This window comes from Lentinus tigrinus, assembly GCF_003813185.1.
Source record: "Lentinus tigrinus ALCF2SS1-7 unplaced genomic scaffold L226scaffold_52, whole genome shotgun sequence".
Taxonomy (NCBI): domain Eukaryota; kingdom Fungi; phylum Basidiomycota; class Agaricomycetes; order Polyporales; family Polyporaceae; genus Lentinus; species Lentinus tigrinus.
Genome location: NW_027137961.1, coordinates 115,202 through 138,553, shown reverse-complemented (window position 1 = coordinate 138,553; position 23,352 = coordinate 115,202). Strand labels below are relative to the sequence as shown.

The 23,352-nt window shown below is 58.3% G+C and overlaps 6 protein-coding genes and 1 non-coding gene across 7 annotated transcripts; 2 read left to right on the top strand and 5 right to left on the bottom strand.

Annotated features, from left to right (window-relative positions):
* Nucleotides 1-2,248: 2,248 nt before the first annotated feature.
* L226DRAFT_t273 lies at nucleotides 2,249-2,335 on the bottom strand. Its single transcript has one exon. It is a non-coding gene; the product is annotated as a tRNA-Ala (tRNA).
* Nucleotides 2,336-3,791: 1,456 nt separating this feature from the next.
* On the top strand, nucleotides 3,792-6,900 carry L226DRAFT_472397 (uncharacterized protein; the record flags this gene model as incomplete). Its single annotated transcript, XM_067676461.1, has 8 exons — nucleotides 3,792-3,961; nucleotides 4,025-5,386; nucleotides 5,453-5,604; nucleotides 5,672-5,777; nucleotides 5,841-6,124; nucleotides 6,213-6,314; nucleotides 6,426-6,628; nucleotides 6,721-6,900. 8 exons carry the CDS (start codon nucleotides 3,792-3,794, stop codon nucleotides 6,898-6,900), a joined length of 2,559 nt encoding a protein of 852 aa, XP_067529604.1.
* Nucleotides 6,901-7,733: 833 nt separating this feature from the next.
* Nucleotides 7,734-11,161, bottom strand: L226DRAFT_575952 (uncharacterized protein; the record flags this gene model as incomplete). The annotated part of the gene is made up of 2 exons (XM_067685277.1): nucleotides 7,734-9,941; nucleotides 10,061-11,161. The coding sequence occupies 2 exons, from the start codon at nucleotides 11,159-11,161 to the stop codon at nucleotides 7,734-7,736; spliced, it is 3,309 nt and encodes a 1,102-aa protein (XP_067529603.1).
* A 1,245-nt stretch (nucleotides 11,162-12,406) lies between these two features.
* Nucleotides 12,407-14,623, top strand: L226DRAFT_308856 (CoA-transferase family III). The gene is made up of 8 exons (XM_067673774.1): nucleotides 12,407-12,599; nucleotides 12,658-12,786; nucleotides 12,992-13,153; nucleotides 13,211-13,269; nucleotides 13,338-13,597; nucleotides 13,655-13,737; nucleotides 13,801-13,852; nucleotides 13,954-14,623. Exons 1-8 carry the CDS (start codon nucleotides 12,499-12,501, stop codon nucleotides 14,566-14,568), a joined length of 1,461 nt encoding a protein of 486 aa, XP_067529602.1. The 5' UTR covers nucleotides 12,407-12,498; the 3' UTR covers nucleotides 14,569-14,623.
* On the bottom strand, nucleotides 14,550-15,933 carry L226DRAFT_540193 (AAT-domain-containing protein). The gene is made up of 3 exons (XM_067681821.1): nucleotides 15,872-15,933; nucleotides 15,371-15,823; nucleotides 14,550-15,313 (listed from the first exon to the last, which is right to left on the bottom strand). Exons 1-3 carry the CDS (start codon nucleotides 15,926-15,928, stop codon nucleotides 14,678-14,680), a joined length of 1,146 nt encoding a protein of 381 aa, XP_067529601.1. The 5' UTR covers nucleotides 15,929-15,933; the 3' UTR covers nucleotides 14,550-14,677.
* A 220-nt stretch (nucleotides 15,934-16,153) lies between these two features.
* On the bottom strand, nucleotides 16,154-17,633 carry L226DRAFT_575949 (endo-beta-1,4-glucanase; the record flags this gene model as incomplete). The annotated part of the gene is made up of 7 exons (XM_067685276.1): nucleotides 16,154-16,204; nucleotides 16,264-16,320; nucleotides 16,378-16,685; nucleotides 16,753-16,899; nucleotides 16,961-16,977; nucleotides 17,099-17,316; nucleotides 17,382-17,633. 7 exons carry the CDS (start codon nucleotides 17,631-17,633, stop codon nucleotides 16,154-16,156), a joined length of 1,050 nt encoding a protein of 349 aa, XP_067529600.1.
* Nucleotides 17,634-18,480: 847 nt separating this feature from the next.
* Nucleotides 18,481-23,125, bottom strand: L226DRAFT_617139 (calcium-transporting ATPase). The gene is made up of 13 exons (XM_067686989.1): nucleotides 22,438-23,125; nucleotides 22,132-22,384; nucleotides 21,711-21,792; nucleotides 21,328-21,656; nucleotides 21,192-21,265; nucleotides 20,990-21,134; nucleotides 20,756-20,917; nucleotides 20,455-20,699; nucleotides 19,674-20,400; nucleotides 19,473-19,610; nucleotides 19,254-19,406; nucleotides 18,993-19,195; nucleotides 18,481-18,911 (listed from the first exon to the last, which is right to left on the bottom strand). Exons 1-13 carry the CDS (start codon nucleotides 22,915-22,917, stop codon nucleotides 18,606-18,608), a joined length of 3,297 nt encoding a protein of 1,098 aa, XP_067529599.1. The 5' UTR covers nucleotides 22,918-23,125; the 3' UTR covers nucleotides 18,481-18,605.
* Nucleotides 23,126-23,352: the final 227 nt, after the last annotated feature.

Here is a 23,352-nt window from a genome sequence, read left to right as displayed (position 1 = left end):
GTCCACATCATGCAAAATGGAAGCCAGTGCGCATGCGCTGAGGCTTCGGAGGCAGTGCGAGTCTCAAGGTCCGCTGCAAGTATAAGGATATGCATCTGAGGACGAGGACACAACTTTACGGTCGTGAGGTTCGCCCTACGGATGCAGTAGGTCTAATGCAGATGGTGGGAGGGCATCTGCCAAGGCCTCGGGGCAGGAGGATGGCGATAGGTCTATTCGTGCCGGGCGGACAAAACACCGGAATCTTCGCAGTGGCACAGCGCCCGAGGAGCTTCTGGAGCTCGTGGTGTAGCTCATTCCTGCTGTGCTCTGAGAGACTTCCTGACTCTCTGTGGGTGTCGGTAGGCACGACGGGCGTAAGTCCCGCGATGCTATGCATGCTGGCATGTAGTGCTTCTGCCACTCACCTGTGTTGCACCGCATCCTTGGTTATGCACCATCACCATGAGTAGCTCTATGAGGGACCTAGCATCCGTCCAGATTCGAGGCTATGGGTGAGTTGGGAGTGATTGAAATTCAGGTATGCTTGTGGCATGCACGCCGAGAGCAAGAACGAAACAGTAAGGTGTTCATGGTCTTCTAGACGGAGTTCTAAATAGTGTAACAATTATTTGAGTACCGAAAAGTATATTCGAGCGGCGTTACTGAAGAAGGGGAGGTCAAACTATCTCCGACTCTCGGCCTCTCTCGGCCCCAGCGCTCAACGGGATGCATGTCCACCCACTCCGCGACGGAGGACGCCACCTTCGAAGACATTCAAACCATCTCAGCCGTACTGGTGCATTATTGACACGCGCAGGACTCGAGTAATCAAGTCGTCAAGCACCAAGGTGGTGCTCTAATCTCACTCGCCGTACTGAACTTCCAAGGAAGGCTGCCAAGGCTAATGTATTCATACTGTTGTGCCCCGTGCCGAGTCGACAGACCAACGAGCAAATTCGACTTGAAAAGAATCAATCAACTCGATTTCACTGGTGCTCCAAGTCGACGAGACCGTTCACCACCTCACCACCTTGACCAACGTCAGGGAGTAACGGTCTTTTTCCGGCGCCGCAACGTCCTGATCAACATCAACACCCTGTCGGACGAGCGTCGACATCCTTCTCACCATCTTCATCAAAGCGACGCCGTGTCCTGCCTGAAGGATCTGGATTGCCGCCACGTACGTACTCGCGGTGGGGGGCCTATGCAATGCCACTCTTCTTGGCCCTCCAGGTTTGGGACGACGTTCACCGTTCCGGACTCGACAGCCCAGGAAACCCGCTACGCGCTATTGTCTGCTGCGGTAGAGTCGCATCTCGACCTCACTGTTGACTGTAACCACCTTCCATCCAGACGAGGAAGAGGAGCAGCAGCAGCAGCAGGAAGATGATTGGAACGCACTTGAAGAAGCGGCCGAGGACGACGACGGTCTCGCGCCGCGTCTCGCACAAAACTCAAACAAGAGCTCTTCTTCGAGCACGCGCCGCGGATCTGCCACCTATCCGTGGTTATGGTCAATCTCTTCCCTCTCGGCCAGCACGTCGTCGTCGTCGCCGCCGCCGCCATTGCGCTCGCGCATAACCTTCAGCACCGGCACCATGAGAGACGACGACGACGACGACATAGACCTCGACTTCAACAGTGTCGTCTCAATTCATTCACGATTCGGACGCACTAGTACTCGTACCTTGACGGCGTGCGCCATCGCGAACTCGAGGGCTAATATGCCACGGCCAACGTCAACGCCGTCGTCAACACACGATTGTCATCCGGGATCCTGTAGGCAACAATGTGAACCGGGCAGCACTGAACCCGGCAACTGAACTAAAGACTCACGTTTTGCGTTTTGAAAGGAGACGTCGGCACGAAGGTCCTTGTGTACATCACGAGCAGACAGGCTCGGAGCGGCTCGTCCCTAGACTTCATACGGTCACGCTGGTACGGTCGGCGTCATCAGCTCTGAGTTCCTTGAGTGGGCGGTGGGAGTACTGATGGAGGTGTTGCGCCCCGCCCCTGTGTGGTCTTTGTGGAGGTATACGCGTCGACATACGGGAATGCTGGCGTGGTGTAGAGGTGGCCTTGCGCATGGTCCGTCCAGGGGTTCAATTGGATGGTGTGGAAGATAACAAGATCTTGCGCGTTGTCGTGCTCTATGCACTAGTTCTGTGCAACTCCGTCCGATCAGTGGTGTGCAGAGCATCTTCCAGACGGCGGCGTTGAATACGTCACATACGCAAGTAACAGAGAAAGACAAAGCAAAAAAAATTGGACACACTGGGAATTGAACCCAGCACCCCCCGCAAACACCCTAACAGTGCTAAGCGGATGTGATAACCAACTACACCATGTGCCCTTGAATGGTTCTCTACGTTTAATAAACACGAATGTTTTGCAACTACGTTCACCGGGCCGGAACGCATATAGCCAGGTATGTACGCCTTCAGTCGCGGGATGATTTTGAAGTTGAACTCCTCCATCCATCGCGGTACACTTGAGACATGAATGTTTAAATGGTGCTCTATATCAGCTACATCCGTCGGTACTCATATGCGCTTCCAGCTCCATCTCCGAGTCGGTCAAGTTAAAGCTGAAGCAACAGCCCCTATCGTGAGCACTGAGGGTGAGCGAGTAGAATCCCCCATACTCCGTGGCCGTACTCATACCATAATTGTTCAACATGCAGGACATTTATAATACGAAGTTGACACTGCGGTCGGACCCGTGTTAGTGTGCGCTCGTTGTGAGTACGTAGTTGCGTTCTCCTGACGTTCTTCCATCCGGACCGTCCCGGTTCACATCATCTATGGACTACGCATAACCCATAGAAATGGACTCCTAGCGACGTTTGGGAGCTTGTGATAGCGTTTAATATCACACGAACGGGAATCCCCTACTCATGCCTTAGCTTCAAGCCCCCGGGCCCCAGCTTCAGTGAGTGCTCGGCTCCGCTCGGCCTGCTGGCACTGCAGCTGGGTTCCGAGCTTGCAAGCTGGGTGATACTGCGTGGCCAGTTCCAGACCACTCCTCTATCTGGTACTAGCCTCCTATTCGCGGTGCGCACCGCCGAGCTGGATGTCGTGTATACCCCCCTAAAATTGACAGGCGTGACGGAGCGGGTGCAATTCGCGTTCTCTAGGCCCAAACATTCACCAGTTGTTGCATGTGCTGCTGTCGGTACCGATGCACGCTTACAATGTCCATGGCGCTCTGCGTCACTGGCTGCCACCTGATCAGTACGTGAAGCAACGTAATACGAGGAGCTCCGAGTCGTCCACCATGCCCCCCCGCAGTTGATGTGGCTATTCCTGACCTCGCTCCGTCGCACTACCCCCTCCCGGCGGACGCCGTGCTAGCTAACCTGGTCCATTCTACCCACCATGCCAGGCGGTAATAGTACACGTTGCCGTTCCCGTTCGCTTATTCAAACTGTCTTGACAGCCCGTATCAAAAATCGAAACCGCCAAGGTGGCGCCCCCTATTGAGAAGGCATACCTAGTACCGAATTCATTTGCATCCGCGCGTCTGGGGAGTCTGGACAAGGTTCAGCGCTCAGGTTTTGCTCTCCTCGGCCGTGCCCTCGAACGTAACCTTCGCTGTGAACGTTGAACCGGGAGACGACGGCGGCGGCGGAGTCAGACGACTGCCGAGTCCGCCACGTTGCGGTGCCCCCCTTCCCCCCCGTCCCCCGTCAAGCTGTCGAGCTGTCGTGACCTTATTAAAGAGCCGACCCCAGGTGAGAGGTCCGATCGCTGCCCTCTCAGAGACGCATCCAGTACCGCTGCGGGTTGTTCCTGGGCCTACCTACCTGGATGGATCCGCCTCCCCGACCCTTTCTCAGTCTCCCGGAACAGGAACAGCAACTCGAACAGGATCTGCAACCAGAACAGGACGCTTCCACGGTTCCGGCTCTCCCGCAGGCACTCGTCGACGAGCTGCGCGCCTCCGTCAAGGGCGATGTCCTCTTTCCGACCGATCCACAGTGAGCAGTCTCTTTTCCCGCCACGATGGGAGTCGACGACAGGGGCTCACACAGCAGACGCAGGTTCCCCGAACGTGCAAAGACGTTCAACGGGCGGCTCAAGCCGCGCTGCCGCCTCCTCGTCTCGCCCCTGGACGCGCGCGATGTGAGCGCGGTGGTGGCGTTCTGTGTCCGACACGGCCTCTCGCCGTCGGTGCGCGCGGGCGGGTACGGCATCGCAGGCTGGTGTGTCGCGGGGGACGTGGTCGTCGATATGAGCAAAATAAAGGACATCGAGGTCGAGCCCCCACTCCAAAATGCAGAAGAAGGGACGCAGGATTGGACGCCAATGCGCGACATGCCCCCGCCGGGCAGTAAAGGCAAGGCGCGCGCCCAGGGTATCCGCGTTGTAGCGACCCCCGCTGCTCCTCCACCTCCACCACCTCCCGCCGAGCGACCTGACCTTCGCACGACACCCTCGACGGGCAAGCGGCGGCGCGAACCGTCTGCAGAGCCTGAGGACATCACGTCGATCATGGGCACGGGGAACTACGCAAACGCGTCGCACGCCGTGTCGTCGTTCCTGCGAGGCCCAGCTATGCCACCTATCCCTGGCGAGGCTCCGCGGCAGCCTCCAACGCACGAACCTCCTTCCCAGCGTCCCCGTCTGCACTCTCCAGAGCCCGAGTCCTCAGTCGAAACAGAAACAGATCGTCCCCAGTCGACACGTGCGAGTGCGCACGATCGCGAGGTCGCAGTGCCGCCTGCCATGGACGACGCGACGCGCCAGATCTCCAGCGGCTCGACGGATTCGTCTGCCAGCGGCTCGGGCTTCTCGGCGCAAAGTGCGAGCACCTCCGCCACGTCTGCCTTGACCAGCCCGACACTCGACTCCGATGGCACCCCCCAGAGCCAGCCTAATGCCGATCCCTTCTCCTATTTGTCGGGCGCCGCGATCTCTGGGCCCGCCTCCGGAGCGGGAGTGGGCGTGGGCGTGTCTGCACTCCCGACGTTCCTCCCTCCGCCACTCAATATCAACGCGCGCGCAGTGGGCAGCTCGTCGGGGGTGACAGCGTGGAACCCCGCGATGGGGATGGGGTTCAGTGCGAGTGGCGTCCTCGGCTCGTCGCCCTTCTCCATGCCACCCATGCCTCCTACGGCAACGTCCTCTGAATCAGGCGCTATGCCGCCTGGACTGCCGTTCTCGTCTCCCGGGCTTGGGGCTTCCGCCGCATTCGCGCAGGCTCTGCAGGCTGCGCAGGCCGCGTCGGGCCATCTGGGGACGATGCCCCATGCCAGACCGGTGCACCCGCATGCGTATGTGACGTTTGGCGCGGGCTTGAGCCAGAAGGAGGTTGATATCTACACTGCCGACAACCCGCTCGACGGCGTCGATCCCGTGTCCGGAGAATCTAGGGGCGCAGCTGTGCCGTACCATATACCGATGTGAGTTGCGCTCGGAATCAACTTATCCTGGAACGTTTCTCATGGAGGGTTGTACTGACGTCGTAGGTCTGCACACCCCGCCGGTTCCGCCATCATGCTGCTCGCAGGCTTCGGCTTCATCAGCAGGATGCACGGGCTGAGCATCGACAACCTCGTCGAGGTCGAGATGGTGCTCGCCGACGGGCAGATCGTCACCGTCAACGCCGACGAGGACCCCGGTAAGCTACTTGAGCTGTATGCTTCGCTTCGAACGAGCGCTGACTGAGCGATCCATCGCGTCTACAGAACTGTGGTGGGCCGTGCGCGGCGCAGGCCCCGCCTTCGGCATCGCAACTCGGTACAAAGCACGCGCATTCCCCGTCCCGGTCGTCTTCGCCGGCAACCTCATCTAGTACGTCCTCGCCCTCGGGCTTCCGGTCTACACTATGCTAATGCAATACTAACCTATTCGCAGCCGCTTCCACCGCGCGACCGCCGCATCCCTCATCAAGCACTTCCGTGACTGCATCAAGGGCGCCCCGCGCGAGCTCTACGCGAACGTCCTCCTCACGGCCGGCCCGGCGAACAAGGACTCGCTCGTCGTCATTCAGATGTGCTACGTCGGCCCGAAGGAGAAGGGGCTCGAGTTCCTCCAGGCGATCTCGAGCTGGGATGGCGAGCGCTGCCTCCTCAACGAGGTCAACGAGAAGAGCTTTTTGAACCAACAGGACAGCGTCGCGCAGGTTCTAAGGGGAAAAGGTCCGTCTTCCGTCTTCCCTCGTTAGATATGGATGCTCACTCCACCATCTTCGCCTTCACTGCGCGGTGCGTGGTGGGACTCGAACAGCCGGCAGACAGTGGTTCCTCCGCTCCTCGCTCGTTACGTCCCTCCCGGACGAGCTCATCACAAAAACCGTCATCGAGTTCGCCGATACGCCTATCGGATGCAGTACGTAACCTCCCCTTCCCCTCCTTCCCCTTCTATTCCTCACCTATCTTGGGGGGAACTCAAACTAAACCGTGAATCACGCTGACATAAACTGACTTGCCAACTGCACAGCGTGGATCTTCGAGCTCGCAGGTGGCGCCATCTGCGACTTCGACGACACCTGCCTGCCCAAAGAACAGCGCGAGGCAGCATGGACTGTCGCCGCGCTCCACCAGTGGGACATGGGCGTCGACGACCCGCGCTGCGTGAGCACCGCCGAGGACTGGATGAAGCATACTATCCGGCCGCACTCTGTTGGCGGGCCGTTCCCCACTGTACGTACCGCGTCTCGTCCTGCTGCAGCACGTCTCTACCTGCAGAAGCACGCCCTGACTGACTGATCGCTCCACGTGTGTGCACACTGCAGTTCCTCGGCAGGCACGAGCCCGCGTCCCGCGCGATGGCGTGCTACGGCAAGAACTGGGCCCGGCTCGCCGCGCTCAAGCGCAAGTACGACCCGGACGGGTTGTTCAAGAACAACTTTTGGCCGTTGGACAAGGATGGGGAGCCGGTTGGAGAGCTGTACAACGAGCCGCCGTCTCCGTGATGATTGAGTACTCGCGTCTCGAGTCTGAATTCGGTGTGGCGGTATGGGGACGACTTCGGACGCCGGTGTGTTGTGCGGATCTATCGTGGTTATTGTATGTTTTGTATGTACGACGTCCAGTGTTGTTGTCCAGACACATCGTTGCATACACGGTGCTTTGAATATGTAGCTTGCTGTTGATTGCGTGTCGCTGTTGTTCTTGTATCGACTTGCCCCGGATCTGAGTGCATGGTTGCATGGTGTCATGAGCATTGAACATCTACATACCTACTATCTACACGGGCCATATGCGAGAGACGAAGATGGGAGTACGATGACTACGACTAGATGGAATGATCCGGATGCGGGGGATATATCCTGACTACATTGTGCGGAACCAGAGAGAGTCACAGAGAGAAGCAGAGACAAAAACAGCAGTTACCGAACTGCACAAGCCTCCGGGAGTGAAGAGACAGACAAGGGACAAGTCCATTCTAGGCTCGACGTACAAACCCGAGAGAGAATATACAGAGCCTCTAAATGGGAAATGGGAAATGGTTGCGGAGTGCGAGGTATGACTACGGGGACTGATATCGAGGGTAACCGGTATAAAGCACATACACACATGGGCAGATGAGGATGAGGATGAGGATGAGGATGGAGCAATGGGATACTGTAACACGAAGATGGTAGTGGTATGATGATGATGTCGGGGTGAGATGGGGATGATCCAGGGGAAAAAGCAGATGTAGATGGTGGCACAGCGAACGTGAACGGGCGGAAGGAGAGACGGTATCCAAAAACAAAACACAACGCGCGAGCACGGACGCAAAGAACACCTACTCCAACCGAGCCTAATCCACCGGCAACAAGAAGCTCGCAAGCACCCACCCAATATCGCCCGCCTCATTGCGCGCAAGCAGCAAACAATCCTCGCCGTCGTCCACATACAGCGGCAAGTCGCGGTGCGTCGACGGGTGCCCCGCCTCCTGCAGGATCTCATACACGTCGTCCACCCGGAGCGTGAAGAACGGCGTCTCGCGGTACGCCACGCCCGGCGGCGGCTCGCACGGGTGGATCACGCGGCACTCGTACAGCGCGGGGATCTGGCCCCCGCTCGTCCGGGGCCGCCGGCTCGTCGTTGTCGTCGAGGGGGGCGGGGCGAAGGTGGACTTGTTCGGGGATGGGGATGGGGTCGTGCTTCCGTTCCCATTCCCGTTACCGTTGTACGCGGGCAGGGAAGGCGACCGTCGATGTCGCGTGTCTGCCCCCGAGGTCGTCCGGAAGCTGTCTGTCAGCCGTCGTCGGAAGCTGGGCTTCCGCGACGGACGTCCGCGGCCCTCGTCGGGCAGCAGGGTGTTTAAGCTCGGGTTGCTGCTGCTCGGGCTCGCGTGGTGGTGGTCAGGTGCGTCCAGGAACCGACCAGTCGAGTGGGCCTTGTGCAATGGGGTGGGCGAGATAGGCATGCTTGGGGTGCGGTGGTACGTCGGCTTCGACGCTGAAGCGGAGGGGGTGAGAGCAGCGAGCGGTGGGACTGGGTAGCCATACGCAGGCTCGTCGACGAGCGTCGACCCGGCCATGCTGTTCCCACGAGACGAGGACGGCCGCCGCGACTTGCCCGACTTCTTCGAATGCAAGCTCTCCTGGGACTTGCGCTCGAGCCGGCCGTAGTTCTCGCTCTCCGCAGAGTGCACACTACGAGCCTTCGCGCTCGTGGGACCCGGGGCATGGAACGACGACGTCGACGGGCTCGGGTGCGGGATGTTGAGCGGGTCGAGCGCGGCAAGTATAGACGACGCGACGGCGGTCGAGGCTGCGTCGCTCTCGCGGTGCTTGCCCTGCGGCTTGAGCCGCAGCTTCTCTGGGGGCGGCTTCTTCTCCATCGGGCGCACGATGTTCAGGCCCTGGATCTGCGCCTCAACCTCGGCGAACCTGCTCCACCACACCCGAAGCGTCTCCGGGGCACCAGCATTGGCCTCCTCGTCGACCTTCAGCGCGTCCCAGAGCTCGCTCCAGCGGTCGCGCACGTTGCTGTAGAAGCTCTGTTGGATGCCTGCGAAGCGGCGCATGCAGGCTGAAATGCCGTGGTCGAGCAGCTTCAGGTAGGTGGGCAGTTCAAGGAAAAGCTGCCCGCGAAGCGCGCAGTAAGACCGGGACGCCTCGAGGAGCTGCTCGGACTGGCGCGTCTTGATGGTGATGTGCATCAGACCATAATGAAGTGGTTCCAGAGTGTCCATCGCCTCGAGGAGCCGCAGGGGTGCGGTGGTCGAATCCACAAGGGACGAGATGAGAGGAATCAGCCGGTCGGTGATGGAGTCCTTCGTCTCATCGCAGACGGGGAGCAGCTGTTCGTTGATGAGCTCGAGGAACGCCTCGAACGCCTCCGAGGGTATGTCCTCGCTGCCCATCCAAATGACCCTGCCAAAGCTCTGCGCCCACTCCTCCAGCGCGAGCATGAGCCCCCGGACGGCGTCCGCCCACTTGACAGAGTCCTTGGCGAACTTCCGCAGAAAGTCCTCCTGTCGCCGAAGCTCCACGGCCATCTCCTTGACGGCCTCGCCTTCCATGTGCGCCTCCTGTCCCTCCTTCGCCTTCGCGGCTGCAGAGCGAAGACTCTTCATGCGGCCGAGGCTGACCGAGGCGGCGACGCCCACGCTAAGGCCCTTCTTCTTCGCTTTAGCTTCGCCCTTCTGCGGCGTTGTAGTCGCTGGCGTGCCTGTCAAGACTTCGCGAACGACCTCACGCATGCGCCTGCCTTCGTTCACGCCGCGAGTGACGCCCTCCAAGGCCTTGATGGCAGCGTCGATATTGTCCTTGTCAGGGTGGGCTAACGGGGTCTCCGCAGAGATAGTCTTGAGCAGTAGAGGGTACTTCATGAGTCGCTGCACAGGCTTGATGAGCAACGACGGCAAGTCCCACGCGTGCGAGAGACTGGAAGCGAGGGTGCGCGTCTGGGAGAGGTACGCGGCTAACGCGGGGGTCTGCGGTAGCTTCTCTAGGTGTTCTATCGCCGTGGGGTGCTTCGTGATGTATGTGTGATAGAGCGGCTCCAGGGTTGGAATCTGCAGTGACGGGAGGGGCAGAGGAACAGGGGGAGAAAGATGAATGTGGGGATGAGCACATACCGCGGCGGTCAGCACGCAAGCTCCGAGGCAACACAGATGGAAGGGAAGGCACGTACGATCTGTAAGAAGAGCTGCCCTACACAGTCAGGCCCCGTACCGCCGTCCAGCACATCACCCAATGCCTCCTCCAGTAGTTCCGCGAACTCGTCGGCGAAGACGGCGAGCTCGGAAACGTTGTTGAATATGATCTTGGTATCCTCGCGGGTCATGGGCGGGCCTCCCACGGAGAGGTATGACGCAGCCGAGGAGTCGGATGCGGTCGAGAGCGTGCGTGAAGACGACGCAGACGATCCAGGGGGGGTGGCCGGCGTCGCGGAGAATGGTGCGGGTTGGCCTGGGCCACCGACGATCGTATTGTGCGAATCGGAAGAACATTGCGGATCGAATGGGGTGGAAGAGGGGACAGAGTCCGTTAATGGACGATCACTGGGGGAGGGATCGACTCTGTTAGACGCACCTAGGGCCAGAGGGATGTGGATGTCTCGTATGAGCGCGAGGTCGCCGGCGTACGCCCGCTCGGACGTGAGCAGCTCGACGAGGGCATGGTTGCGCTTGCTCATGGCGGCGGTCGCAGAGGAGCGAGGGGAAGCGGAGACAGCGGGGAGAAGAGTATCGTCGTCGTCCTCTTCAGGCTCGCGGGACAAAGGCATGGAACCCGAAGGCTGGGGGGTAAGGGGCAACGGCTTGTCTGGTGTCGTCGGTCTGTGCGAGGAGCTAGCCGAAAGTGACTGGTCCAAGAGACCGGAGAGCGAGCCAAAGCTGCGAGAGTGCAGCAGCGGCATCTCGCCAGAGTCAGAGTCGAGGTCGGGGTTGGGGGTGTCTGGTGGGTACGCGCTAGGGGGTGGCCCACGCGCTGTTCTGCCGTTGGGCCGGAGGGGTGATCGAGGTGGAATCGGTGGAGATGTGGTCGGAGGGGATGAGGGGGCGAAGGAGCTGGAGGTGGATGTGCTGCTGGTCGTGGATAGCCTGAAGTCTTCAGGAGGACCGGAACTGTCCACGCGGCAAGAACGAGGCCCGCTCGCGGTCCTGCTCTCGGATAAAGAGCTCATTTCCGTCGATCGCGACTGGTTCTGCTCCTCCGTTGCACCCCCGCTGCTTATCCGCTCCCGCACCGGCAACTCCTCCTCCATCGCACTTGCGGCCAGTGCCATACTCATCGTTGCCGACTGCGCCAAGGCCGCCTGTGTCCCAGTTTGACTGCCGCCGTTCGTTGCAGTGCGGACGATGTAGAACAGAATCCGGGGTACTCACGTTGGGCGTTCCTCCCTACACGTGCGAGTCGCCTGGTTTCGAATCAACCCAGACTTGCGGTGACTGCTGCCACGGGCGTATCCCAGTATAGCGCGTAGTAAACTTTCCGGTCGTGCGACCTTGCAGGAGTGTGGTCCGTGAAGGAGGCCAAGCGCAGTGGTCGTGGTCAAGGCGGAACACCCGGAGGCCTGAGGCAAGCAATCAATGTCATGTGCTCGGCCACGCCATGGTGCCTTAAGTAGGAAATCATAGAGAATCATGGAACAAATGGCGGACTCAATCCTTGGGAGCCTCGAAGACCATGATGATGTTATACTACTCTCACTCGTGAGCTTCATTTTCTTGCATGGCACGGATGGGCGCGGGGAAGGCGTTGCGAACAAAGTTCATTGGCGGCCGTCAAACGGCCTGCTGCAGGTTCGCAAGTCATGAAGTACATGAAGTGCTCAGTATCGACGCTCATGTCTACAGCCTGTCGGCGTATGCAACAGCGTAATTGCCAGGGTGTCTTCCGCTCACACCCCCAAAACTGCGATTAACACCCCGCAAATGCATCGAAAGGCTCCGGACATCTTGCGGCCAACCTTGACTGTAGCTGTGACAATGGGTCTACCCCAGGTACATCCCACGATGCGTATTCTCGGTCGTTACGGCCAGGCTCCAGCGCAGCTTCGGCCGGTTTGATCTATCATTGTCAAAGGAAGACCGCCGTCGGGGAGGTCGTTATCAACGACCAGACATCGGCTGTGAGCAGCGTGCTGACGAGCACTTGCTTTCACAAAGAAAACCCCATGGCTACGCAAGAATCTTCTGCAGGCAAACTGGTTAATCACTGTATGCACGCACAACTACTCGCCTTGTGTCCAAGGCCGTTTCCCCGTCGAGCATCCGAGTCCTAACTACTGGAGGTAGTATCTGGACATAGTATTCGCGCTGTCTAGTGGGTTCAACCACACTTGTCATCAGTATGGGCCTTATAAAAGATCAGAATTGAGTCCTACCACTAGCAGAGAAGTAAGAGAGAATAGAGTAAGACCAAGTTGCTTGCAGGAGACTTCACTGCTGCCGATACACTTACGTCATCATCCGCCATCGGGCCGTATACCCGTGCCAAATGGAGAACCACGAATCCCGCGGAATTCGGACTGGTCACGATGTCCAGGACGACCACCAGCAACACAAGGACGTTCGAGCATAAGTAGCCCTTCTGCTGGGTTAGGCAGAGCACGCACTTTTGATCGGCATGGTTTCGCGGTCACTGCTGAGCAAGGGTCCCCGTGCGGCGAGCCTCCTCGAGCTCCTCGCGCGCCGACAAGCCACTTATCATCAAAGGTCGAGCTTCAGGCGAGTGGACAGACAATACTGGAGATTGCGGATTGCACGTTCTTACTACCTGCGTCAGGCTTCACACTACTAGTACCCAACCTGAACACCCCGCTCGAGCCAACTTGAACACCCTCCCACTCTCGGGCATAAGAGTCCTCGAAGTTGGCCAAGTCATAGCCGGGCCGTTCTGCGGACAACTTCTCGGGTGAGTCCTTTCTTACCAGAACGTCAGCTATACCAGATATGTCTGGCATACCTATGTTTTTCGGCCCCGCTCCTTGAATCGCTCTCTGGGACAAAGGCTGTATGCATGCACCCGCAATTAGGTCTCTCGTCGTCCCAATAATTTAGATCCACTAGAGTGTTCATCCCACGGCCTAATCCTGAATTTTGTCATGAACTGGTCATAGACACTACGGTGCCGAAGTGATCAAAGTCGAACCACCGAACGTCGGCGACCCTCTCCGCGTCTGGAGAGAGCTCGACGTCGATGGCGTGAGTCCGTGGTGGCGGAGCATCGCTCGGAACAAGAAGAGCGTGACCATCGACATGCGGAAGGAGGAAGGACGCAGGTGAGGGTCTGCAGCTTGTCATGTGTCCAGCCTGGACTACGCTGAGCTACGGCGCAGGCTCGTCAAGATGCTCGCAGTAAAGAGCGACGTCATGCTCGAGAACTTCAAACCGGGCAGTGAGTAGACCCTCCCTTTCTTGCCTTCTTCAGACTTTGCACACTCGCTTACCGCTCATGCTATGCAGCCCTGGAGAAGTGGAACCTAGGCCCTGCTGATCTCCAACCACTCAATCCCTCGCTCATTTTCACCCGTGTCAGTGGCTACGGCCAGACAGGGCCATGGGCCTCGCGGCCTGGCTACGCCTCCGTCTGCGAGGCAGAGTCCGGTTTCCGGTACATCAATGGTCAGCCGGATCCTGAAACTGGCGCACTGTCTGGTCCACCTGTCAGGCCAAACATCAGCTTGGGCGATTCTGTGGCAGGCCTCCACGCTGCATTTGGAACGGTCCGTTAACGTACACTGCACATGCGGCGTAGGCCATCTATTAATCTGGAGATCCAGGTACTCGCCCTCATGTCTCGAAAGAATAGAGAATCGCAGGGGCTGCCTGGCGGCCAGACTGTCGATGTGAGCATCTTCGAGAGGCAAGTCCCGCTGTTCGCCTCCGTGCCTTCGCAGCGACACTTATATGGCCGATTTACCTCCAGTATGATCAACCTCATGGAGGGAATCATCCCTGAGTACGACCGTAAGGGCAAGGTACGTAACTCGGGCCCCCTCGAGGCTCGAAGCCTAAGGCCTAACCCTTCAGACCTACGGCATACGCTGCTTTCTGACGACAACTGCTGTGCCCAATCCAGATCCGTGGCCCCTCAGGCTCCTCCGTGACAGGCATCGTGCCCACGAACGCATACCCCTGCAAGCCCTCGCCGTCCGCACCCTCTGCCCCCGCGTACGTCGTCATCGGCGCGAACGCCGACTCGATCTACGTCCGGCTCATGACTGCGCTCGGGCGGCCTGATCTGATCGGGCCGGACTTTGCGCAGAACCACCACCGCGTCGCGCGCCAGAATGAGATCGAGGACGCCATCGCCGCGTGGACGCGCACACGGATGGCCGAGGAGGTCGAGGAGACGCTCCGTGCGGTCGGCGTGCCTGTCGGGCGCGTGCTCAATGTAAAAGACATCGTCAAGAACGAGCATACGAAGGCGCGCGGGTTGGTCGAGGAGGTATGGGTCCCTCATTCCGCCCCGGGTGCAGATCCCGAGAAGCTCGAGAAGGACGCGGGGACACACGGCGGCGGGTGGAACGTGAAGGTGTCGAAGGTCGTCCCCGTGCTCGAGGGCTGCGACGCGAAGACGCGTTGGGCAGGCCCGGAGCTGGGTCAGCATAACCGGGAGGTGCTGATTGGAGAGCTCGGGCTTGCAGAAGACGAGTTCGCGCGGCTGCAGGAAGAAGGCGTCATTGGCAAGTAACGCTCGCGCTGCACGCACTGTTCATATAAACCATTCTGCTGGAATGCACGCTACAACGCAGCGAGTCATCCGACCGTGCTCTCTGCCACTAGCATGTACTCGAGTACTTCTACCAAGGCATGCGGTACACACTGCTCTCCTCTCCGCTCCCTGGTTTTCCAAAGACGACCTCCGCCGACGGCTCCCTTTCAGGCGCGAAGGACATGACTATGTTGAAGAGCGTCTGAATCCGTGCATCGCGGTTCGGGTCCGGCGAGCAGCATATCGCCTGCGGAGAGTTGAACGTGTCGGAGAAGAAGCGTGCCCTGAGCAGCTTCGCGTCGACTTCTCCCAGACGCGCGAGGCCAAGCTCCCCGATGAGCTCCTCGCAGATCGTCTTCGCGCGCTCGAGTCGGATGGGAGAGCCGGACAGCCACGGCGGCTCGTCCATGAGCATGTTCTCGAGAAAGTGGTTCGTGTGCGTGACGATGCCGTTGGAGTCTTCGCGCAGGTAGACGCCGCCGCGCGGGGAGAGCTCTAGGCCGCGACCGCCGTTCGCGTCGGCGATGAGGATGTGTTGGCTTGAGGCTGCGCCACCTAGCTTCTCGAAGGTGGCGATAGCGCTGTCCACCGAGTCGGACTCGAGAGCGATGCGGAGGAGTAAGTGGATGGGTAGGAGCGACGTCGAGATCGGTCGTGCACGGATGGCGTTCAAGCATACTCCAACCGACTGCGAGTTGAAACCGATCTTCCCGACGATACCGGGCTAGCGAGGATACCATCAGCCATAGAAACTAGCTGAGGTGGAAGCGAAACTGCTCACCTCGGTGACCATCCATATCTTCGGTTTCCCCACCCGCTCGATGGACACCATGGCGAGGTTCTTCCCGACGGCTTCTCTCCAGTCCCAGTTCTGAGCCAGGATCTGCTTCTCAGTCCCGGGTGTGCGGATGTGCCACGCGAGGCTGGTGCACCCATCGTCCCACTGTCCGAGAGCAATCTCACTCCGAGCATTGAGCGCGATGATGTCAAGGACGTCCACAACAACTTCGTCTGCGGACGCGGTGGACGTCTTTGCCTTCTGCACGCCGTCCGCGATGCCCTTCATCTCCTCGAGAAGGTCAGGCGCAAGCGGATCGATTCCGGCCCGGAACTCGTCCGCCACCGTACGCACATGCGCCCACTCAAACTTGCACGCCTGCCTGAAGAGCTCCCGGTAGATCGAGAGCTGGTCAAGGATCTGGGGTGCGAGAAGCTGGCCATGCTGCAACCCTATCTGCCGTACCATCAGCGATCTGCGAAGCCAAAACACTGCGGTGCTCACCTCATAGGACGATCCCTTGAGGTCCAGTCTTGGGACCTCGTATGTCTTGCTGGTCATCGTCGATCCCGAAGAGATGCGATAACGCTATCGGGCACTGGGATTATATACGCCGCGGTGCCACCAATGCTCTCCACGGTCATGGGGTCTGCTGCCTGCATAATCATAGTCCCACGTACCTGACTAAAAGCAGTTGATCTCTGCGTATGCATCCGCGGCGAACGTTTGATCCCCAGTACTATAGCTCAGTGTACAGAAATGCGCGTGCTACGAGACGTCTGAGGCTCAGTGAAACCCTTGTATGATCCCATCGTAGGCAGGCTTTTTCTTCAGGTTCTACGATCAACGTATTCAACGAACGGCACATACAATCATCGATGTCCGGAGGATCTTACCTCGTCCCATGGACACGGATAGCCCTCGTCAGGAGGAGTAGTCGGGATCCACGAATACTGTAGAAAATTATATGTGAGATCGCCATGTAAGGTTCCATGCCGCGGGGAACGCACCTTGTCAGTGAAATCCCAAAGCGTGACCCCTACACACTTCTCAACGGCATTGCACGCCTTGATGACCGTCTCGTAGTCTGCCCTCTGTTGCGCGAGACCTTCCGCGTTCGCCGTTTGGTTCAGGAAGCGCATGTCGAGCTCCGTAATGGCGACCTCGACGCCGAGCGCCGCGAATTCCTCCATGTTCTGTTGGAGGGTGGTGGGTATCTCGCCGACGGTGAGGTGACACTGGATGCCGACGCCGTCGATAGGCACACCTTCGCGCTTGAGCGACTTGATGAGGTTCTTGAGCGCTGTCGACTTTGCCCCTGGACGCAGCCACCAGTTGACCAACTTCAGAATTGATCGGGGTGAAGTGGAAAATGAAACACGTACCTGTGCCCTCGATGTTGTAGTCGTTGATGTAGAGCTTTGCGTGAGGGTCTGCACGGCGTGCTGCTCGCAAGGCGATAGGGATATACGTCGAGTTGAGCGTATCGTAGAAGATGTCCGAGCGGAACGTCCCGTCGTCATTCAATGCCTCTGTGTGCACACTGCCCGTTAAGAAATGGGCCTCATCTGCCAAGAGTGTGAACAGGAATACCATTGATCACGTCCCAGCTGTCTTCGATGCGAAGTCAACTTAGTGATCACACTGCGAAATATGACTCCGATACGTACAACTAAAGCCATGTCAGTATTCGAATATCTTCGTATGTATGTAGAGCATGACGGGACTCACACTTGTCCCTGATAGTGGTGAACAAGCTCGTAGCAATGTCTCTCCACAACGAAGGCGAGCTCCGAAGGAGTGAACGTGCCGTTTACGACCCAGTCCGGCAACTGGTTGTGCCACACGCAGTTGTGACCGCGCAGCTTCTTCCCAGTCTTCTTTACAAAGTCTGCGATGACGTCCCCGTCTTCGAACGTGAATACGCCTGGTTCGGGTTCAGTGTCAAACTGCAAACCCCGGTCAAGACAATGAATCAGCGAATAGTTTGATGATCGTGTCCTGTACGACATACCCATTTCATGACATTTGCGGCGGTGATCTGTCCGAATTCCGCGTTGTCCTTGAGGATACTGTAGTAGACCGTGTCATTCCATTGGTCGGCGTTCGTCGCAGTACCCAGGTACAGCTTCTTGGCGGCCTTCGCCGCCAAATTGAGCCCATCCCTCGACCGAGTGTACAGTGTGGGGTGGGAAGATGGGAGGGCCAGTGCACCTCCGAGGACCACCGTGGCGCCGAGAGCGAAGAAGCATCTGTATCCGACCATGACGCTAGGAAGAGACAGGGTGTGCGGATGTACCGCAAGACGAGTGTCGCCCGCTTCCCTTCACCGCTGCTTATAAAGCGCTGCTCCGGAACTCGTACGTTGGGCTGGGGTTCTCATTCAAAGGGACTATCAGACACGATGATGGAAATGAGCCCGAGAGACTCTGGTCGGGAGCCCGAGGCCAGTGCAGAAGCTCAAGGCAGCTACGCATACCGTGACCGCGTCGTTCTGCTGCTGGGAGGGAAGTGAATGGGGTGTTGGTCGAGAATAGGGCATGGTATGATGCGTACCTCCTCGCGTGACGTCTCCTCGGGGGCCCGACGTCGCGGTCAACCCGGTCTCGGAGATAGAAGCGCTGAAGTCGAGCTCGTGAGTGGTCAGGCCTTCAGATTGTGCACTATTAATGGCATCGAGAAGATGGGGATGGCCCGGAGGCGGATGATGTGCTGGTAGACTGTCAGTGTCATGAGGATAGCTGGTCTTCTCAGAGGCCCTCAGTCTGACGACAGAAGAAGAGCTGTGATATCGATCTTCTGTGGCTCCAGCGCAGTACTTGCCTGGTCCAAGCGGCAGGATGCCTATGTCACGCTATACCGTCTCCATCCGTTTCGGTGTGAGGCAAGCTGGTCGTGGTCAAAGGAAAGAGACAGCACCGAGGTGAATGGCCGTAACCGCGTACCGGAGAGGTTAGTAGTAGTTTGAAGTCCGGTAAGTAGCAAGAGTAAGTCGTTGCTTATGTAATATTAACCCATCTTGGTGACGTCAGACGCCTATCCTTCACTTGAGTACCGAATCTACTTGCGAGACTCTTCTAATTCCAAGACTCTCGGTCTATGTTCGGGAGCATGCCGCCCAGTCGTTCCACATACACTTTCGTAGGCACTGATCAGAATGGCAACGACCTACGAGGGAGATGAAGCAATAAACAAGGATATATTACCACCATCTATGTATATAGTAGATCCCTCCGAATCAAGCCAACTCCTCCACCTCACTCGAGAACGTCATCGCAGCATTCAGCGACCGCTCGTACCTCCTCCGCGCCTCGTGCAGCGCCGCCGACACCGCCCCAAGCGCAAGCAGGGTGCATAAGTCCGACATGCCCAGCGCCTCCGTCTGGAAGATGCTCTGGAGGAACGACACGTAGATGAGCGCGAGCTGCACGAAGAACGACGTCGACACGGTCGTGACGAGCATCTTGTTCTGGAACAGGCCGCAGCCCAGCCCGCGGTTCTGCACCGCGGACACGAGGTCGAGGAACACGAAGCAGGTGAAGGTCTGGTAGGGATAGGGGCAGCGATGTCAGCCGAGTCCCAAGTCTGCCGGGATGGCACAGAGGAGGAAAGCGGAAATACGCACCATAGTTTGTTCTCGCCGAGACATACGATCGTCCGCGAGGGCGTACATGTATACAAACAGGGTACCGACGACGATGATGGATGCGGAGAATACCACACGATATACAAGCCGCTTGCTGATGATCGGCGCGTCCTTTCGCCTTGGTGGCCTGCGCATGACTTGCGGGTCCACAGGGTCTACGCCAAGAGATTGACTTGGGGGTCCTGCATGGGTGCAGGTTAGCGCTAGAAGCCAGCAACAAGGAGGGATCTGGGCACGAACCGTCCATGAGGATGTTGATGAAGAGGATCTGCATCGCATTCAGCGGGTTGCTCAGCCCGAAGAACGTGCTGAGGGTGATCAGCGTCAGGGCCGCGCAGGCGGTACTGAGCTGGAAGGACAGGAAGTTTTGAATGTTGTGGAAGATGGATTTGCCTGCGGAGCGGACGTGAGCTCTAATCTACGCACATTCGCACAGACTAACGGGGACCGGTGACATACCTTCTTCAACAGCAGGCAGGATTGTGGTGAAGTTGTCATCAACGAGGATCATGTCGGCCGCCTCCTTCGCGACATCGGTGCCGCTCTTGCCCATCGAGACGCCGATATCGGCCATCTTCAGCGCAGGGGCATCGTTCACTGTGTTATCAAGCAAGAGCTTCGTCAGTGCACAGCAAATCCCGCAGAAGCAAGGCCACGAACCTCCGTCGCCAGTCATAGCGACCACTGCGCCCCTCGACTGGAACGCCTCCACGATCGCCATCTTATGCTTCGGCGTCGTCCGCGCAAATACACTCACACCGCCCACGACCTCCCTCAGCTGCTGTTTGCTCATCCGGTCGATCGCCTGGCCCGTCAAGCACCCAGTATGACTATGTCCGTGGGGTCCTACACTGCCGACGCGCAGCCCCAGCGAGCGCGCGATGGAGAGTGCCGTTTCCTCCGCGTCGCCGGTGATCATGACGACCTGTACCCCACCGGAATGCAGCAAGCTGATCGCGTCCGCAACACCTTTGCGCGGGGGGTCAAGCATCGCTTGGAAGCCTGCGAAGACGAGATTCGTCTTCTCCTTGTCCATTCCGGCAGCCGAGCTGGGGGTGCCGGCGCGTGAAGCCGGGGCGGACGACGACGGTGACTTCTCTACCGAACCGTAGCCATAGGCGAGCGCGATGACGCGCAGACCGCGGTGTGCGGTGGCCTGAGCCTTGGAGAGGATGACGTTGCGCGTGTTCGTGTCGAGTGCGGGAGTGGACTCGTCCGTGACGTAGTAGAACTTGCACCGGTCGAGGATGGCGTCGATCGAGCCCTTGATGTAGTACATCTCGCGCTGGGCACCGTTCACCGTCAAGCCCGAGGAGCCATGGACGCCGCTGACGGCCATGTACTTGCGTTCAGAATTGAATGATAGTTCTGAGCTGCGGGTGAAGTCCTGTTGATGCTCGGTAATGAGCAAGAGCTAATGTCTCGACGAGGAACCGCCTACCTGGCGTTGATCAACCATGCCGAAGAGGGAGAGCACATGGAGAAGTGCTACGTCGGTCGACTGGCCAACGAGCTGCCCCTCTTCGTTCCGCACGGCGTTGTTGCACAGTGAGCCAATGGACAATGCTTTACGAAGGGCGGGAGTCACGGGCACATCTGGAGGGGTAGTCGAGGAAGGATCCAGCGAGACAGTCTCATCTACGGTATACAATTCGGTGACTGTCTGCTCGTTCTTCGTGAGCGTGCCTAGAGACCCACTAATCAGTACGTGTCAACATCCGAGTAACGTAACCGCGACGCACCAGTCTTGTCTGAACAGATGACAGACACTGAACCGAGCGCTTCGACCGAATGCAGCTTCTTTACGATAGCCTTGCGCTTGGACATGCGGAGCACTCCTAGTGCGAGCGTAACAGTTGTGACGATGGGAAGACCTTCCGGGATGGCCGCAACAGCAAGCGACACTGTACTTCACCGGCACCCATGTCAATGTTCAGCCATGTCCTCAGCGGCAAGGGGTACATAGTACAACCCACCTCCGATCGTAAACATGTCTAGCCAGGATCGATGCTGAATGACGCCAAGGATGCATATAATACCGATGATGCCGAACGAGATCAGGGACAGTTTCTTGGCCAGCTCGTCCATGCTGAGTTGCAGCGGCGTGCGCTTCTCTTCGACCTAGATGCAAGTTGAGGAGTTAGCAATGAATCAGGACACAGGAGGAAATCAACGAACGTCTTGCATCATGGAAAAGATCATGCCAAACTCGGTCTGGGTACCAGTAGCAATCACGACACCCGCACCTCTGCCTGCAAACAGTATATCAATCTTCAATCGCTCAACCTGCATAGCTTCTTGGGAGAGAACTCACCATTGCGTACCAATGTGCCCATGTAGGCAATACAAGACCGCTCAGCTAACGCTACAGGCTCTCCGGGCGCGGCAGGATGCGCGCCGCCGAAACCGTTGGCATAGCCGTTGGTATACCCGTTTGCATGGCCGTTCCCTGCATTGACCGGTATGCACGTCTCGACGTCCTTGCTGCGTGTGGTCGTCTCGCCGGTGAGACTACTCTCGTCGACCTCCAGGTCAACCGCCGAGATGAGACGCACGTCAGCCGGGACACGGTCGCCGGTAGTAAAGGTGACGATGTCCCCGGGGACGAGTTCGTTGGCGAGCACGTGGAGCGGTTTGCCATCGCTGTGATATGCACATGAGTATGTTCACGAAGACGGCCTGATTGTCTGGACACACCGGATGAGATGGCAGTGATGCGGAACGAGTTTGTTGAGTGCCTCAAGGCTCTTCTCCGATCGCTGCTCCTGGACGAAGCCCACTGCAAAAAGTCAGACTTCTTAAGCCTGCGGAAAGAGCTGTTCGCGAGATGGAAGCCCGGCATGCAAGGACCAGACGCGCAATGAAATTCAAGATATCTGAGGCCATTTGACTCCTCCCAAGTTCTTGCGTGCATCGTCGACGTGCCTGCAGAACGTGTAAGGCTGACCGAGCGCCCACCCACGTCGGCGAGCTCAAGAATACGTCCACGTCAGCGTGGGACGATTCAATGTATGTGCCAGAAACATACGAGTAGAAACGGGAAAAGGAGTCTTCGCGCGACTCAGCGCGCGTATGCACACCGGACTTCCATAGCGACAGCATGAGGTATGATTCTTACCTGTCAGGACGATGAGGACCGCCACGGTGATGCTGACGGCGTCGTCGACGTTGCCCATGACAGCACTAACGATCGCGCTTCCACACAGGAGGATAATTAGGGGGTTCTCGTATATGGTCTTTGCGAATTTGATGAGCACGGGCTCTGGCGTGGACACCGTGAACTCGTTGTAGCCATGGGTAGCGATGAGCTCCTGCACTCTCCTTGAGGACAGGCCGTCCGTCGCAGATGTGCCGAAGTGCGCGAGCGTATCCTACGCGCGGTCAGAACCATTCAGAGTGGGGTATACTACACGCGGGGACACACCTGTATAGAGTAGTGTGCGAACCGCGCGGACGCACTCTCCTTCTGCGACGTGTCCTCTCTGTGCGTCGGCAGCCGCTCGTACTCGTCCCTCCCTGAGATCGCAGCGACGACTGGTCCGAGCGTACGGTGCCACAGCCCCTTCGCCCCCTCTGTCTCCACCACAGACTTGAGTTCCCCGAATGAAGAGATGCCTCCAGCGGATGGCGGGGGGAGGCCAAGCGGCCCCTCTAGGGTGTGCCGACGGAGGGTCGTACTATACGCGAAGTGCGCATTCGTGTCTGGCCTCGTCGGCTGAGGTTCGAAGTGGTGGTCGCCGGAAACATGGGAGAAGTATGCGGACGCGGGAGGCGACTCGCTGCGATACGCGGCGTAGACGGGTGGGCGAGCATTGGCAGACTGTCTTGGTCTTGCAGAGGAAGATGACGCTTCAGAAGTGAAATCGAAATCCTGAGCTTGCTGTCGTTTCCGTTCCAGAGCCATGGTGTAGGTGTACCGTCGAAAGAGCCCAAGCGAGTACAGCGAGTGCGAGGCAAAACTGAGACGAACCGACCACCGGACTCCGCAGTCGCCGAACACAAGGATAGCGTGAATGAGTTCAGCTAAGGAACATGAAAGTGTAGAATATATCACGCGGGCGGAAAGAGGGAACGGATGAGATGAAAGCGGAAGGCAAGTCGGTGTATTCACTAGACACACTGCTGGCCAGTAAGCTCACTGCCTTGCAACGAGCTGACTTACAGGAACAAACAAAAATAGTTGACCAGTGCGGGAGTCGAACGGGAGTCAGCGCAACCCTCTAACCAACTGAGCTATTTGACCGGATTATAACATCTCAGCGCATTTACGTCTCATGATGCGCCATGACGGCATCGGCTGCTGCAGCCTTTCAAGATTCAACCACAACCATCTCTGACT